The sequence below is a fragment of the Sinocyclocheilus grahami genome, unplaced genomic scaffold (assembly GCF_001515645.1).
Source record: "Sinocyclocheilus grahami isolate Dianchi unplaced genomic scaffold, SAMN03320097.WGS_v1.1 scaffold223.1, whole genome shotgun sequence".
NCBI lineage: Eukaryota > Metazoa > Chordata > Actinopteri > Cypriniformes > Cyprinidae > Sinocyclocheilus > Sinocyclocheilus grahami.
The window spans coordinates 283,964-302,306 of NW_015505402.1; the positions used below are offsets into that span (position 1 = coordinate 283,964).

Genomic DNA, 18,343 nt, shown 5'->3' on the forward strand with positions numbered 1-18,343 from the left:
CAGATTACCGCCCTTGCTTGGCTCAATGGTAAATAAGTGCTTTATTGTTCCCGGGATAAAACTGGCAGGCAGAAATGAGGAATGCCGTGACTTTATCAGACAGAGCAGCAGAGGGCCCAAAGTACAGGGACCTGCCATAATTGCATATTAAAGTGACAACTAGAAGAGTTTTTGCTATTTGTCATGTGGGGGATCATATTATGATGGCGGGAATGTGACATTTAGTGCAAAGAGCTCCCAGTGGAAATACTCAGAGGGAATAATGACTTTCACCGGCAAGTCCTCTTGGTACTTTGCAGCCACACGCAGAAGAATCCTCTCCGAGAAAATGAGTTGAAATTGCCGCACAAGAGCCAGGTGTCTCTAAGATTGATGTGAATTGCACGGCATTCTAAAACTGCTTCTCAGATGTTTGAACCGATAAATCTTCCAATCAAGGGCGTTTAGACGTAAATGAATTCATATAACATCTCTTCATATTAACGCAGGGGTGACAGCTGTCAACCAAGCGGCACTGAAGCGATACCTTATCGGTTGCCTCGTGTGGCCCCTATGAAGATGTTTTACAGACTGTTGCGCTGTCCTAGAAAAACAGTAATGGATCGACGTTGGTCTTGAAAACCACGTACTGGTTATTGGTTGATGTGATCAGCATTAAATCACCAGTAGTGTAGCTGTGATTCTGCGAGGACTCTATTTTGTTGACGGCACGTTTGCTGATAGCTGAGAACGACTCTCATATTGCTATCGATTTTAGTAAAGGAGATCGCCAAGTGCTGCGTTTTACTCCAGAAGCTATTTTTGTTCTGCAGTAAGTATTGAGAGAAATCTTCATCGACATTGATTTGTGTTTATCTGTGCCCACAGTTGCAGGAAAAGGAATTATCATCCAAATAGTGTTGTCCTTAAGAATGCGCATAACAAGTTGTACATCATGCTCAGGTATTTCTCAGAATATTCAGAAAATGACTTTTAATAATATTTTGATTCATCCCAAGAACTCATTAATACATGAAATGTAAGTGCCTCCTATGCATTGGGACTCCAGGAGGTAATTGAAATCTGGTAATATCACTGAAGCAATTTGGAGGCTGCGTGTTTTTAATCTGTTTTCCAGCAAGAGCTGCGGCGGCATCACATTTGTCGTGATGTAAACATTAATTTCCATTTAAAATTCTCATGCAAAGTCCCACCGCAAGATTGTGCCAATCACAGGCGTGTTTGTAGTGTTGTCGTGCTCATGTCAAGAATTTGTGCATCCAGCAGTCCACCTGGAATAAAACGTGTTATTTAACATAGAACCATTACATCCGATTTCACATTAGCTCAGCTTAAGACAGTGTAATCTACTGAAACGGCCGATGGTGTGATTGAGGACACTCGTATTGACCGTGGTGGTAGGGCTGATTGCCTGCTTGTAGGTTCGCTCTAAATCACCTCGCGGTTCAAAGGCTTCACTTTGCCCGAACATATATATTGGCAATCATCAACGGTAGGGAATATATAGATGTCTGCTCAGAATACCTGATAGAAAATGCACGTGGGCCGAGAGGGTTGAATATGAAATGCAATCAGGCGAGTTCACTACCAGCCCGCTGTTTAGGGGGCCTTCGTTAGATTGGATCAGTGTGCGGAATTGATTGGCCTCATCCCAGGGCTCAAGGTTGTGTTGATTGATAGATGCGATGCGCTCGGGTCTTGTGGTCATGTCTTAGATAATACTTGTGATGAATGGGGTGTTATGGCAATGGCTTCCTCTGTCCACCTGGCAAATTATACATGGTGATTTAGCACAGCCAGGCAGAAAGGTGTCGGGAAAAATTGGGACTGATTTTGGCCTATGTAGGTGATGTTTTAACCTAGCCCTTAACATATGCACATCGCTTGACGTAAGTATCGCCATCTGGATCCAAAATGCCTGGTTCTGCATTGACAGGCTTTCAGAAGTTCTGATGAAATAACATTTTTGCAAGCAGCGTATATTATAGTAGATAGATATACTAAATTTTTTGCATGTCACAGCTTAGAATAGTCTCTAGTGAAGGGATCTGCAAATGCACACGGCTTCGGAAATATTTCAAAGGTCTTTCAGTCACCAAATCATGAACAGACCAGCGCTATAATTGCTGTAAAAACATGGGTTTTGTGATAACCTGGCTTTCACCTTTGTTAAGGCTAAAACCTTTTAACTGACATGAATGAGTTGAACTCTTTTGTGAGATTTTTTAAAGAACTTGGAATGAATTACTATAATTAAAAAAAAAAAAAAAAAAGCCACCTTTGGGTCTTTAGCTTAACTAAATGCTTTTCCCTGAGGAAGGTGAATGATTGTCACTTTTTTCAAGAAAAATCATGATTTTTGTATTCTCTGAAGCCCTGCGCTCTTTCTTCTTTCTAATGCAGTGCAGCTGTTGTTAGTGACTTGTACAAAACTACTCATAAGGCTGTAAGATGGCATATTGTCTCATAAAATTGGAGTAAAATGGATGTAAAGCTGTCCACAGAATCGTTTCATAAATAGTGCCTCAGCACTTACAGTTTCAGGGTGGTTTTATAGCAGGCAGTTACCCAGTTACTCGGTTATCTGATGTGTTCTGCTTACAAAGGCACAAAAGACCATGAACATGATTGTGTCGTGTAAAATGACAGTGTAGCCTTCAGTGTGGGTAAAGAGTATACGATACCGTACATCAAAACATTCTGTTCAATAAGCGTTCTTTTATGAGGTCTATTCTATTCTTCAACATCAAGACATCCTTGTTTATAACCATTGCCTGTGGAAATATTCTATTCTGGAACATATTTTTATATTATATACTTTTATTTGAAAAATTTTTTTGATAATTTTTTTTTCATTTAAAATTTAAATAATTTTTCATATTATTTCAACATACTATATTGAAGTAATTTGTCAGTTTTTTTCAAGAGGAAATCTATTCTATTCTATTCTGTTCTGTTCTATACATCCTCATCTATGAACATGACTGATTAAATATTCTATTGTGGATTTGGCCAACACATAATATTTTTATATTTATATGATATATTATTATTTTTATTTATTTATTTATTTTTAGATTTATTTGATATTTACACAGTGTTTGGGTTAAAGAAAAAGTGTGACTGAATCAGTTCAGTCTTCAGTTTTTTTAATGATTCTTTAAAATATTGGCCCTAAGAATCAATTGCTAAGAAACACTTGTTCACTTGTTGCTTTGTCACAGCTGCTACATTTCCAGCTGAATGTGGTGAACTATTCTATTCTATTCTATTCTATTCTATTCTATTCTATTCTATTCTATTCTCTTCTGTTCTATTCATTATTTCAATATGTTTCCATACCTTTTTTACTATACCAATTTCCGTATGCTATATTACTTCTAGGTTCCTTCATGATGGTGAATGCTTCGGGTCGTGCATCAGGGCAGAAGGCCCACCTGCTCCTGCCCACGCTAAAAGAGAACGACACCCACTGCATAGACTTCCACTACTCCTTGTCCAGCCGGGATGGGACGAGTCCCGGAACCCTCAATGTCTATATAAAAGTGGACGGTGGGCCACAGGGGAATCCCATCTGGAATGCCTCAGCACCCGTCACGGAAGGCTGGGTGAAGGCTGAACTCGCCATCAGCACCTTTTGGCCCAACTCCTATCAGGTAAGCATGACAATAACAATGCCTGAGTCATGGGTTTCAATACAGAGAATCTGCATACTTTTCTGTTTTTTTCTGGTTTAAATACAATTTTTTTTATTAACAGTGACATTGACAGCACTTACAGTGGAAATCAATGGAGTAAATGATTCTCTTGATTAGCAAGACAACCATGATAATTTAGGTTGTTTTTAGCAGGAGGAGTCACATAGCAAACAAACGACTAGCAGCTAAAAGAACAGAAGCTAAAACAAGTACTGAAAATGTTGTCCCCTTGGCCACTGAAATTGACTGAAGTTTATTTTCTGCCATATATTCGTGGTGAATGGCACCAATTGAACTGCAGAGAGGGGTAGTAGATTGCTCTCTGCTCCAATTACCACTGCAATCACTGTCCCCTAATCTCACCCACAAATGGCCCTGGTGAATAAGCTTTTAGCTGTTAATTTGAGATCTGTCTTTTTGCTTATTACCGCTCACTCTCGCCCCCTCTTTCTTTTTCTCTTCTGATTCTTTAGACCCAGATCTCTCTCTATCTCTCTCTGCCTCTTACGCTCCTCTTCATTCTGTCTATAGATTCACCGGTCAATCTGTGCAGTGAAATTCCCTCATAAGATTAGCCGTGTAATTGAATTAACTAATGAGAAGAGCAAATATTTAGAATGTGCTGGGAATACTCAAATTCTCTTGGCAAACAGCAGACCAAAATTAGCTAAAGGCAATATTTGCTGAGGGCATCTATTTGACCAGCAGGCAATATCAAAGCTTTTGTTTGCGTGTGTGTATTTGTGCTTGGGGTGAATGTCACAAAAACATGTGTAAGTATTATTATTATTATTTAGCATATTGGTATTTATTGCGTATTATAAATGATAATTATTGTAATTTAGATTAAATTGCAATTCCTTTTAAAATTTAAGATTAATTAAAAAAAATATTAATAATATTGTATTGTATTGTCTATCTTTGGGGGTGGGGGGGGGGGATGTAATAGATTTTGAATTAATTAATTTTTTGTCTTGCTGAGTTGAACTTAATAAATTACCTGTTAAATATCGAGAACTAATATCTACTAGAAAATCTGCCCGTGGGATCATAAACTATACTGACAAATATCCCGCTGTGAGTTTGATTAGAGCAACGAATTTGCCAGATAAGTGGCCAATTTTGCCAAATGAATCTCTGGGTTAATTGACTTGTTTCCTGCCGTGATACATTTTAAATCGTAGGGTGCCACTTTCAGCGTGACAGTGTTTAAAGAGTAAAGCTTTATGATATGCAAAAGGAAAAAAGGCAAATCTGTTTCTTTTTGAAATTGTGATGGAACTTTTTCCCAAGTCCTGACAGTTTTAGAGATCATTTGAGTCAGCCATAATCTTGTGAATAAATGATGAATACAGCAACGTCCTTGAGTAGGGGCAAGGATGATAAAAATGACGATGTAAAGGGCTTGCTCATTCAAAATTGAAAATAGTGTCATTAGTTGCTCAACCTCATGTCGTTCCAAACCTGTGTAACTTTCTTGTGGCAGGATATTCGCACTGCTCTTTTCTAGGATTGAGAATTGAGAACTGAACAAACAACAACACAAAGCTAAAGCCACTGAAAGCAGTTTCCACAACATTTCTCATCCGAAACGTGACATTCTCTTGTTGTGGTTTGTGCAAACACACACCTTTAGTCTCTGCAGTCTCACCCTGAATAACATGGTGAGAATTGAGTCTGTTCGAGTAGATTGAGTCTCTTGACTGGTTACAGTGAGGCCTTTTTGGGAAGCCAGGGACTCAAGTGCATCCTGTGTCCAGGTTTTGGCATTCTACTTCCAGTCCTTGGCAGCTTTGAGAGAGAGGGCATTGTTCAGACCACACATGTCCTCACCACATGGCATGTACAGTATGCCATACAAACAATGCCAGTCCCATATGTGTGCTCAGATTTGTGTTTACAGAGTTTCAGTGCAGATTATCAGATTATGTCTTGCTTGACAAGTTTTCTTGTGCTATCTCTCTTTAAAATGAATGCAAGATGCATTGACATTCAAACATTTTTAAGTGTGCCGCAAGTGTTTGGGACAGCTGTAGGTGGTTTTACAGTTAAAGATCTCTCCTGTTGACTTGTTGCTTGAAATAAATTCACCATCTCAGTTCAGACTTTAACAAGCTGACTTGATTTAAACACTTGATTTCCTCTCCCCTCTTCTCTCGTTTAGGTTATTTTCGAGGCAGTATCTGTACAAGGGCATCCAGGGTTCATCGCAGTGGATGAGATACACGTTTTGGCCCACCCTTGCCGTGAGTATACACACACACACACACACACAGCGCCTGCTTACTTTCACAGTCTTGGCTACGCTGTAGGAGTTCAGTCTGTCAACTACTGTGAAAAGCACTTCATGTGGATCGAGGGTTGAACAGAGATGGAAAAGTCCAGCAAACAAGCAGGTCTGGGCTGAGGATGAGAGAGACAGGGAGACAGATTGCAGAGCTGAGTGCTCAGACTTCAGGCCCACATCATTCTTGTTGTGACGGGAGAACTTTAGCCTTTGACTTCCATTGTCCAAGATATCTCTGTGTCACTAATGTAAAGCCAGCAGTGCCAATGAGGAAATTAGGTTAATTCATATTCATTTAGAAGTGAACATGACCCCTGGACTTATTACGCATGATTCATCATTGCACATCATTCCAAAAAAGTTTGACTTCATAAGTATTTTATTCATTATCAAAATCCTTATCACATAGAATTATGTTTGGTTATAGAAGTAAAATAGGTTTCGAATGGCAAATCACATTTAAAAAAGTGACCGTGTTCACTCAGATGACATTGCATCCATTTCCAGTGTGACTAATATTTTTTAGTTTTTTTCTTGAATTGTGTTATATCAAGAGTTTTTAGTTCCAGGGGTGATAAGTAACAGAAAATGAAAAGTGTCCGTGTATGTAATCATTGCAGACACTTTTATTCAAAGTCATTTATCTTAACAGTTGGCATTGGTTATCTTTGCATAATGCATAGTTTTGCATTCAGTGTTTGAAAAACAGTAAATGGTGTATACTGCACAGTATGTGGTAAGCTAGTATTCCATTCCATGCAACCAGAATTTTCAATAAAAATGTATTAAGAACTGAGTTGAAGAAACACAAGCAGACCGTGGAAGTATCTATTAAAAAAAATGTATTTGCTATAATATACAGTATGTGGGTCATTTTAAGATTCCTTCATTATATCTGAGCGCTTTCCACATTATAGCAGAAAAACAAAAAATAAGAAGTCTATATTCTCAGTGACTTTAATTGAAAAATATTGATATTGCTTTTGTGCAGAAATGCATGCACAGATAAATGAAGCTGGCAGAGACAGTGGGTGGAGACTGCTGTACTGAGACACAAGAGTTCAGCTAGTGCATGAGTTACCCTTCTGACAAATGCACCTGTACATGCAAATGAGAGAATGTTTATTGGAAATAGTATTGAATACAAATGGGTGCTCCATTAAATTTCTAGTTTTCAGATGGTGATTCTAAATGTACAATCAGAAAAACAGACAGAAATGTCAATGAGATGTTCTCCATCTCAAAACAAATATACAAGAACTGAAAGAAGCATTTGGACACTTGTGGAATACTTATAAAATCAGAATGTAATTTCATTAGATACAATAAATGACGCTTACTTTGATATTTTGCAAGGATGTGAGCACAAGTATACTTCATTAGCAAAACATTTCACAAAAATATATGCACAAAAACATGTTCATAGCTAAAGCTGCACCTTTTTAAGTATGTAAACGCGTTTGGGCCACTCTATAGTTGACCACTAGTGTCTTTGGAGCATGTGCTTTATTTGATTTGCATGGATGATGTAAGATGTGTTTTGAAGGTATATGTGTGTATGTGTGTTTTGCTAGGTAAGACACCACATTTTCTGCGGCTGCAGAATGTCGAGGTGAACGTGGGACAGAACGCCACCTTCCAGTGTATTGCTGGAGGCAAATGGTCACAACATGACAAACTCTGGCTACAGGTGAGTCATGCACACAACCTCACACATACAGTATGCATTCACATATAATCTCACATAAACGGACTGCAACATACATTTTTTATTATCATTATGTTTTGTGTGTGCTATTTCTTATTTTGTTAAAATATGTGCTGCCTCCTTTTGCCAGGAGCTGCCTGAAGTTTTTTTTTTAAATCCTGGTTAAATAAAACAAAAATACCTATAGAAACATTCAGTGACATATTAAACCTGGTATGAAAAAGTAAAAAAATACTTTGGACCCATTTTGTTACAGCAAAAAAGTACTTGTATTATATTTATGGTTTGGTTCAAACCTTATTTATTTTCTCAAAGACAAAACAATCATACAAAGAGTATTTATTATAAAGACCATTTTCTTTAGACATAATCCAAAATGTAACTTAATGTAAGTCACATATATATATATATATATATATATATATATATATATTTGATTTTTTTCAACTTAATTTCACCATAAACAAAAGCTAAATTAGAAAATAAGATTAAAGTAATGTATATATTTTTACTTAAACTAAAGTAAAAGCTGGTGTTTAATTTAGTTTACTTACAGCAAATAAAGACAACTTTGTAAAACCTTAATTTTTAAAATATGCATTACATTTAACTGAATAACTGAACTAAACAAGTTTAAACCAGAAGCCAAGCTTTTCATTTAGACCAATATAAGATTTTAAATAAATGGCACAGTCATTTTCGTTTTTTCAGTGTACATGCTCAAAATGTTGATTTTATCCCTGAGCATCTCTATTATGTGTGTGCGTGTAACGTTCACTTCATTTGCATTGGGAGGTTATGAACCTTGGTCCCGAGACACATCGCTTGAGGAAACTTAATAACTTGTTGGAGATTTTTGTCAGCAGGATTTCTAAGCCAGTGTCTGTGTCCATGAAGTCTTGGATAAAATTACTTTTTCCCTTGGCTGGAGACTATAAGCCTCCATCTATCCTGTGCTACAGCTCTGAGACATGAAGACATAACAGCAGTTCTCATTGTGCACAGTGTGTTTTAAGAGCTTGTGCCTCTGTCTTGATGTAGCACTATGGTCCACTTTGTAAAACATATTATGTGTGCTTATTGTCAGTTGCAAGAATTATTATTTTTCTGTTTTTCAGCAATGGAATGGTAAAGACACATCTCTCATGGTAACCCGAGTGGTGAACCATCGGCGCTTCTCCGCCACCGTTAGCGTAACGGATACGTCACAGCGCAGCACCAGCCGTTACCGCTGCGTCATTCGTTCTGATGGAGGATCTGGAGTGTCCAACTATGCTGAACTCAGCGTCAAAGGTGCGTATAGATACCTGAAAGCATTGATGCCACTGGTTTCAAAGGAACTAAAATGTGAATGTTAATTTGTAATGATGATCTAATTGCTTTTGGGCCTGTACATGTAGTATTTGATAAGTTCTTCAGTAGTCAAAAACTGTTGTCATCAGTCTGGCTGATACTTGGCAACTTAAAGAGTTCATTACAACCTATTCAATTCTACTGGATGATAGACAGTATCTATGACAACAGCTATCCTCTTCATGTTGATCAGGCAATCACAGCAAAGGAAGTGCTGTTGGCTTTTTTTGGTTGTTTGACTATATTCAAAACATACATTTAAAGGTGCAGATGTAAATAATAACAGTAATAAAAAAAAATTATAATGTTTTGATATCTATATTTCATAATAATGTTATATTTATTTTTATATTAATATTAAATTGAAATGAAATGTTTTATATTAATATTTGCACTTTTAACAGTATAAGTTTTATACAGTTAAATGGAAAAAGTGATTTTGTAAGAATGATTCAAGCTTTTTTTTTTTTAAATTTTCCATTCCGTAAAATTTTCCATTTTCATTGTCTACTGCCTGAAACACACACACACACACACACACACACACACAAATTATACTTTGATTTTATGCAAATTACCATAGTTCACATTTCATAAATGTGGCCCAGTGTTCAGGGACATTGGCTTTCAAATGCTTGCGTGCACGTTGAGAGATGCTCGCCAAAACACACACAAAGCAAACCCACAGCCCAAAATACAGCACTTATAACCCGCATTAGCCGTCAGCAGCAGGATTCCTCTTGAATTGTTACCCACAGAGTATTCATTATTTCAGCTAGCATTGCTAACGACTAGTACAGAAGCCTTGATTCTCCTCTGTTTCTTAAGATAATGGGGTAGAGCCTCAGCTTCACTACAGAGCCATTGTCCCACTTAAGCAGAAATAACAAAAAGCTTTGGTCCCTTTCTGCAAGGCTTGTTAACATGTGGTCACTGGACTTGAGAGAAATGCTAGCATCTGTTTGGCTGTAGCTGTGCCGTGTGTGACTTAGCATGGCCAAAACCACCTTTAGTGGTGCTCTTTACCCCTGATAAGCTTGGTCTGGGATTCAAGCTTGTCTGCCCATATGGCACTTGAAAGTAAAAAAGGAGAAATTACTAAAATCCATCAGTTTCTCAATGCTGCTTTTGGAACAAAGACATGATTAAATCCTTTAATCACTACAGAGACATCAGTAATTGTCCTTAGTCTTTATTAGGAGCTGCTATTATTCATTTCAGATAGCAATAGATAGGTAAAATGGCTTTTTTTTTACAAAGTAATAGAGCATCTTTTGGCCAATAATTCAACATCCCCTCTTTATTTCTATGTAGAGTGCATTTGTAGCTCATGATCTGTTCAGTTTGAATTTAGACTGATATGCAATATATCAATGTATTTTCAAAGTTTCTGTGTCAAATTAGGTATATGTGAGTGCTAACTGTGTTAAATTAACATTTCGGTGCTGTTAAGCATGTTTAATCAATCTCATTTATTAGAAGTATGCTAAAATTAGGCTATCTGTTCAATAATCTGTGAACCTAAACAGAGGATTTTGTATTTCTGTAAAGCCATGCGTAAAAAGCCATCCATATGGTATTGTATGTATCAGTGTCTATTCAAATGTAAAAATGTATGAATATCTATGAATAATAATGAGATGATGGTATTTTTTAAGGTAGACTGGGCAATAATGTAACTGACTAATCATTTAATGTGAAGTGTGTAATTGCTGTGCCACTAGTGAAATTGCAGAAATAATTAATATTTTTAAATAGGTTTCCCAAACATTTCTAGCACCCCCTTCTGCCAGTGTTAGACCAAACTGATTGTCCCATCTTAGCACCATTGGTTCAAAAATATATTTTTGATTTGCGTGTAGTTGTCTGTGAAGATTAAATTCTGAGTCAAAGAATCATTAGAACAGAACTAAATCTTTGACTCAGACAGTAAAAGTACGTTTAAGGCCCGACAAACCGGCATTACAGTTGGAACCACTCGAGTTCCCAGGTGTACCCAGCATGACTGCAGATCTAAAGCTTCTCTTTGCAGATGATTTAGCATTGCTGTCACTGCTAGAGTGAGCACTGCGGGACAGTTTCAAGTCCTCTATTTGCTCTGTAAGTCCTGGTTGTCCCAGTATCATTTGGGGGAAAAAGAAAAATTATAGAAACTTTAGAACCACCAAACAAAACTTCACAGTAGTGTTGTCAAAAGTACCAATTGCGATACCATTCGGTTCTGAAATTTAAAAAAAGTAAATTTCCCGCTAAGATTTGAGCACTGTTGAGCAGATTCTTAAACAGTGCTGATTGTTCATTGTGTTCACGCGCTCACAGATACGTCTGTGATTGTCTTCAATGATCATCGCTTCACGCTCTTCACCGAGCGCTCACGCAGAAACACATGGGAGTGTTTGAAAGCTGCGTCTATCAGCGGATCCGTCTATATCCGCTGATATGACCTATCAGCCCACTATGACCAGTCAGTGCTGTTCAAGAATCTGCTCAACAGCACTCAAAGCATAGCGGGAAATGGACGTTTTTAAAATTTCAGTACCGAATGGTATTGTGGTCGGTACTTTTGTCAACACTACTTCACAGATATCATTTGATTGTTTATTAGTGCCTTAAATAGTTTGCATTTACTGTTCATAACTTAAATATGTGTGTGTCTTTTTTTTAGGAAAAAAATAGTTTTATTTAGCCAGGACGCAGTAATTTAATCAAAAGTGGCAGTAAATGCATTTATAATGTTACAAAAGAAATGCTGTTCTTTGGAACTTTCTATTCATCATTGAATCCTGAAAAACACTGTTTCACAGTTTCCACAAAAATATTAAGCAGCATGACTGTTTTCAACATTGATATCAGATAACCAGATAATCAGAAATGTTTCTTGAACAGCAAATCAGCATATTAGAATGATTTCTGAAGGATCGTGTGACACTGAAGACTGGAGTAATGATGCTGAAAATTCAGCTTTGCATCACAGGAATAAATTATATTATGAAATATATTCAAATAGATAACAGCTCTTTCAAATTTATATAATATTTCACAATATTTTAATTAAATATGTGCAGCCTTTGTGAGCGATAAGAGTCTTACTTATCCCAAATGTTTGAATAGTAGTGTTTGATTGGTTATAAATTTAATGATATAGATTTAAAGTGCAAATGGATATATTCTCTTATCATTGTCATCTTATGAAGCTATATTCACAAAGCACAGGAGAGTTATATATTGAGAATCTGCACTGCAAGCAAGTTCATCATTATCCTGTGATACAATATGAGGCATGCAGGTACTCTATTGTCAAGGCTGTTATCTGTCATTTCAAGCGGTGATTTATTCTATTCTGCTTGAATTCCAAATTTTATTAAAAATGATGTGGTGTGATGTCGATGTGTCGCCTTAATCATTATAAAATGGAGAAGTTAAATGGGCTTTTCATGAAATTCTAATTCAGTGCCACCCCTTTATATGTAAATTGTCTTTGTAGCACACAATTTTTAAAGTGTGAATTTAGACTGAAAAGTACAATATCAAATTTTCAATGTCAAACTAAGTCACTGTTAAGCATATTATCAAATCAAAGTTTTGTGAACCTACATGGAGGAATTTGTATTTTTTGAAGTCGTATATAAAAAAGGATTTGTCTATTTGTTGATATTGTATGTATCCATAGTGTAAATGGTTTTCTTTGACGCAAAGTCAATCTTTAGTGTCTGAAACCCAATTAATCATGGTAAAATCATTCTAACTTCTCATGGTTTATTATTAAATGGTTGCAACACATGACATAAGATGGCCATGTTCAATTAAATAACTATGATTATTTATTATATAAATCACAACAAACAGTTTTTCAAGTGATATGCAGTAGTTTATTTTAGCTTATTAGTATAAATTGTAGATTGATTTAGAGTATAATCATCATCTGTGACTCATCCAATCAGATTTTCTTGTACAGTAATGACCCATCTTTGTAGTATTAGTATGTGTCTGATTAACATGCCAAATCTAGAAGCTAACAGAGGTTTCACATATAGTGGCAGCGTGATTGGGTTTCTGGAGCAGTGTGTTCTGTCAGCGATCACTGCCATCTGGCTTTGTTGAGCATGTCCTGGGAGGGGTGGTGCGTGCTGGGGCAATATCCCTCAGGCTGTGAGCGCCTCAGGTGCTCAGAGGGTCCAGTGTCATCCTGGGAATTCAGAAGTGTGTGGATGCGTCTGCCTGCGTACTGTGTGTGTGATTAGGGAAGCCAACAGAGGGGTGATGTATAACATCATTTCCCTGGGGAAATGAATAGAGTGGAAGGCAATATGCTGCACAGCACAGGCATGCTAAATGAAATATGCATTAATTAATGCATGCGGTGCCAGGGATTCAGTCCAGGGGGAGGAGGTGGGGGGGCAGCGTGTATGGCATGAGTGGCATCGTTCCAGTCAGACACTGACAATTAATAAAGAGAACTTGCTGGGGGTGTAACTTTTAACGGGAGCTGAGCTGAAAAGGCCAAAAGTTTGACCCAGTATAACTGAAGAAATGCAGACTAAGTGGATCTGCAGAGATATTATTTTCGTAATCAGTTTTTTGGCCTTAACATCCTCAATGCAAGATAAATTCACTGGAGAAATAAAATTATGCTCAATTAAGTATATTTCTCATACCCCATTGGTAGTGTTTATCGTTTTTCTTGTTCTTACCTCGTTAGCAATTAAGAGATTTTCTTGTTTTAAGAATAAAGGTCATTCAACTTAATTATTACTGTTGTTGTTTTTTAAGCCTACTATTCAAAGGTTCATAGTCGATTTTTTTGTCTCTTACGCTCACCAAGGCTGCATTTATTTGACCAACAACACAGTAAAACAGTAATATTGTGAAATATTTTATAAATATATTTAAAAAACGGGAGCTGAGCTGAAAAGGCCAAAAGTTTGACCCAGTATAACTGAAGAAATGCAGACTAAGTGGATCTGCAGAGATATTATTTTCGTAATCAGTTTTTTGGCCTTAACATCCTCAATGCAAGATAAATTCACTGGAGAAATAAAATTATGCTCAATTAAGTATATTTCTCATACCCCATTGGTAGTGTTTATCGTTTTTCTTGTTCTTACCTCGTTAGCAATTAAGAGATTTTCTTGTTTTAAGAATAAATGTCATTCAACTTAATTATTACTGTTGTTGTTTTTTAAGCCTACTATTCAAAGGTTCATAGTCGATTTTTTTTGTCTCTTACGCTCACCAAGGCTGCATTTATTTGACCAACAACACAGTAAAACAGTAATATTGTGAAATATTTTATAAATATATTTAAAATTGTAATTTATTCCTGTGATGCAAATCTGAATATTCAGCATCGGTGTCACATGTTCCTTCAGAAATCATTCTAATTTGCTGATTTGCTGCTTAAGAAACATTTTTACAATGATCAGTGTTGGAAACAGTTGTGCTGCTTAATATTTTTTTTGTGGAAACGTTGATTTTTTTCAGGATTTTGTAATGTTTTGAAAGTTCAAAAGAACAGCATAATAAAATATACATTTCAAAAAGTAAAATTCAAAAAGAAGGGAAACACCATAAAAGACTAGGAATATTGTGGATGAGTTGTATAACCGGTTAAGCAACAGAAAGCGAGGAATGGTGTGTAAATACGAGTAAGTGTGCTCAGTTTTGGGCAGGTGCCTGAACTGTAAGCACTGGCCATTGCATTCTCAATCCTCCATAAAGGTGTCAGCCACTGAATGTATGAGTGTGTTTGCAGGCTGAGGGAGCGCGGGGGAGTAACACACACTGAGAGAGATTAAAACGGTGAGTTTTATAAATGGGGTGCTCACAGAGGGGTGCAGGGGTCATTAATAACCACCGGCTGATGGCATAGAGAGAGAGATAGAGGGAATGACAGAGGTGCTTTTGGTGTGAATGTACCTTCCTGCTGGTGACCATGGAGAAAGTCCCATTATTTGTCATTTTCTTCTCATGTCTCTTTTATTTGTGTTTGCTTTTGCTCTCTCAGGATTTCCTTTGTAAATATGTTTCCCCTATGCATGCCTCTGTCTCTTTTTTTGATAGCTTTCTCAACCACAGTAACATTTTATTGCTCACAGGTTGTTCTTTCATAGCTCAGGAGTTTTAATGAGCTCACAATTATGTTTTATTGCAGTACTTGGAAGGCAGTAGAGTAGATATTCCTCAAACAATCAGGTTAGTTTGTTCTAAACTCCTAAGCTTAAGTGTAAAACTTCTGCAACTAATTGAGCCTGAATCGCTTGGCATTTTCACTGTTTTAAACTTTAAGATACATTTTTGTTCTGGTAAATGTTATAGGCCCACTTCTTATGAAGTTTGAAAATCTCCCATCTTCATTCATGCTGTTGAATGAGCTGTCAAAAGTACACTCTAAAAAATGCTGGGTTGTTTCAACCCAATGTTGGGTCAAATATGGACTAACCCAACTGTTGAGTTAAAAAGCTAATTTAAAAATGTAACCAAAATTTAACCCAACAGTTGGGTTAGTCCATATTTGACCCAACATTGGGTTGAAACAACCCAGCATTTTTTAGAGTGCCCGTAGCTGACACTCATGATGTCATTGTGATATTTGTATACAGAATTTTAATTGGTCATCTTTCTAAAACCAATTTGCATACCAACTTGTGATTGGCTTGACGATTTTTGCATAATGATGAGGTTTTTGAAGTACAGTAAGAGTGTAGAGGTATAAAGTAAATGTGAATAGTAGCGCAGATCATTTTGTGATTGAAGAATGTCATTAGAAATGTTTGTGTTCATACTGAGATCTCTTTTGACTTTTGATTGCAGACTTTGGCATCATGGCCAATATGAACTCATTTTGAGACTTTGTTGAGATCTCTTTTAAAATTCCACTAAAGAAACATAGCTGATGAATACTGAGGTATTTTTTCTCTCAGGATGAAGAAGTAGACTTCTGAATTTGCTGTCTATTTAATCTCTTTTAGACTATGAGCAACAATTGAGATGTCTTTTGTGATTTATCTTTCCTGTGGGCAGCACTTTCCTGGCATTACTCTTCGTTTCTGTCTCAGACACATTTGGACGTACAATAATTTTCATCTGCCTGCATTATCATCTTTATTTCTTTTTTTCCTCTTTCATTCCTGTTTTCTTTATCTCTACTTCAAGCCTATGTGGTGTCAAAGCTCTCCGTTTTTCATATTTAATGTATGCTAATCTGTGTTAAGTTATATTCATTCTGACAGTCATTTCACTCTCTCATGTCCTCTCACAATCTCACCCTGATGCAATTTTAACCCAAAACCCTGTGTGCCTTTTTAGCCCATTTATACACATTTGCATCACAGTGTCAGAGGGAGAGATGTGGGAGAAAGAAAAGTTTTAGATTCATTCTGGAAGAAACCATTTGCACAGGTTATTAAAAAAATCTATGGGTTAAATTAGGATTTTGGAGTTGGGAAAACCCATTTATCCGGTTTGGATCTTGGTGGTTGAAAACAGCTTCCCTTAAAATAATTGACTTGATAGATATCGGTCAAATGTTCGCAATTACATTTTTTGGATGTTTTTGAAAGAAAGAAGTCTCTTATGCTCACCAAGGCTGCATTTAATTGTTCAAAAATACGGTAAAATCATTTTTGCTGCTTAACATTTTTGTGTAATCCATGATGCACTACCATTTAAATGTTTCGGTAATTAAAATAAAATAAAATGTGCGTGTCTTTATATATACGTAATAAATGTACACACACATATATTATGTAAACAAAAACTTTTATTTTGGACGCGATTAATCGCGATTATTCGTTTGACAGCACTAATATATATATATATATATTAGGGATGGACCGATACTGATATCGGTATCGGGCCCGATACTGTGCTCCTGTACTCGTACTCATAAAAATGCCCCGATACCAAAAGCCGATACCAAACAGCATGTGAATAGAGCTGTGTCCAGAAAAAGAAACACTGAAAACAGAACAACAGAGAGTAGAATTTAGTTATTAGACATTAAGGATGTCTATGAAGTACATGTAAGTAATTAATATAATGTTAAACATTCAATATTCACACCTGTATAGCGGATGTGCCCGAGCTGATAAGCAGAGCGCGCTGAGTAGATTTGAGCTTGTCGAGTGAATATCTCACAGACATCACTGGAAAGTTTGTAGTTCGGTCGGATATGTCAAAAGCAAGTAAGTAAGAATTGCAGTGTGTGTGAATAAGTGTGAGTAAGTGTGAATGCACAAGTTACTAAAGTTATTTGATGGTAAGGAGAGAGAGAGAGAGAGAGAGAGTCCGAGCACTTCTGTTGCATGATCTTGATTGCTGTTCGCTCCATTAGCGCATGCATTTGGATTAAAACTAAATCGTAAATATTAAACAAACAAAAATTATAGGGGCATTCACTATAAACAGCATTTATTTTAAACGTCAAGCATACACAACTTTATTTAAAGCAGAAATGAAACTAGTAGACTGGGTGAAATGCGCTAGGCTGTAAGTGTCTTTCTCATTCTGCACCAATACAAACGTGTGCGCGCTGCGTATGTTTAGCTTGCTTTAAGGCCAAAGTATATTTCGGGTCCGTGTACACTGCGCGTGACGCAAATTACATCACCAAAATAGTACGCGTGCACTCGTATAATGTATATATATATATGTTAGAGATGGGAATCTTTAGGGAATCTTTAGTCACCTCACGATCCGATCCGATCCTATTCCGATTCTGGGAGTCACAATCCGATCTACCTTTTCCCCCCCTTATTAATTAAGTAGTTTACAGACTTAAGAATCTTAAAATCCTTACATTTGTATATCCTTACATAAGTAATTAAGTACTTTTTAAAATAATTACAAATTGAAAAAAAAAATGTAAACAGTTGTATGTTAAGAATTTTAAACTAATATAACTTCAAAACATACAAGCAAGTAGCAAATAATAAAGAGGAGCATAGAAACATATTACAAACAGCAAACAAAGAGTGCTTTCAGTATTTAAGATTATCTGAACGTTTTCCATTCAAGAACTGTGAGTGATTTTTCATCATCTTTACTGTTGTTTTTTACCATGACATCATAGACAGTGGGAAATCTATTAAGCTGCATTCACGCACGGATCTCTTATGTAATATAAGAAGTAATGTGGTTTGTCCTGTCTGTTTGATCCCTTAAGACATAACTGGCTGTGTTTACATTAATTTTGCGTCATAAAACCATTTTGAGATGCAAGTGCATTGAACCACACGGAGTCGCGCACAGCCGCATGCGCGTCAGCATTTGAAATTGAAAGCAGCCTTCTGTTAGTGA

General features: G+C 36.6%; 1 protein-coding gene across 1 annotated transcript in view; it reads left to right on the forward strand.

Moving 5' to 3' along the window:
- ptprt (protein tyrosine phosphatase receptor type T) overlaps window positions 1-18,343 on the forward strand; it is a 278,126-nt gene that overhangs the window by 89,842 nt on the left and 169,941 nt on the right. The window contains exons 3-6 of the mRNA XM_016287683.1: window positions 3,385-3,656; window positions 5,863-5,944; window positions 7,560-7,675; window positions 8,812-8,986. Of these exons, the coding sequence (XP_016143169.1) occupies window positions 3,385-3,656; window positions 5,863-5,944; window positions 7,560-7,675; window positions 8,812-8,986 (645 nt within the window). The remainder of the gene's footprint in view (window positions 1-3,384; window positions 3,657-5,862; window positions 5,945-7,559; window positions 7,676-8,811; window positions 8,987-18,343) is intronic.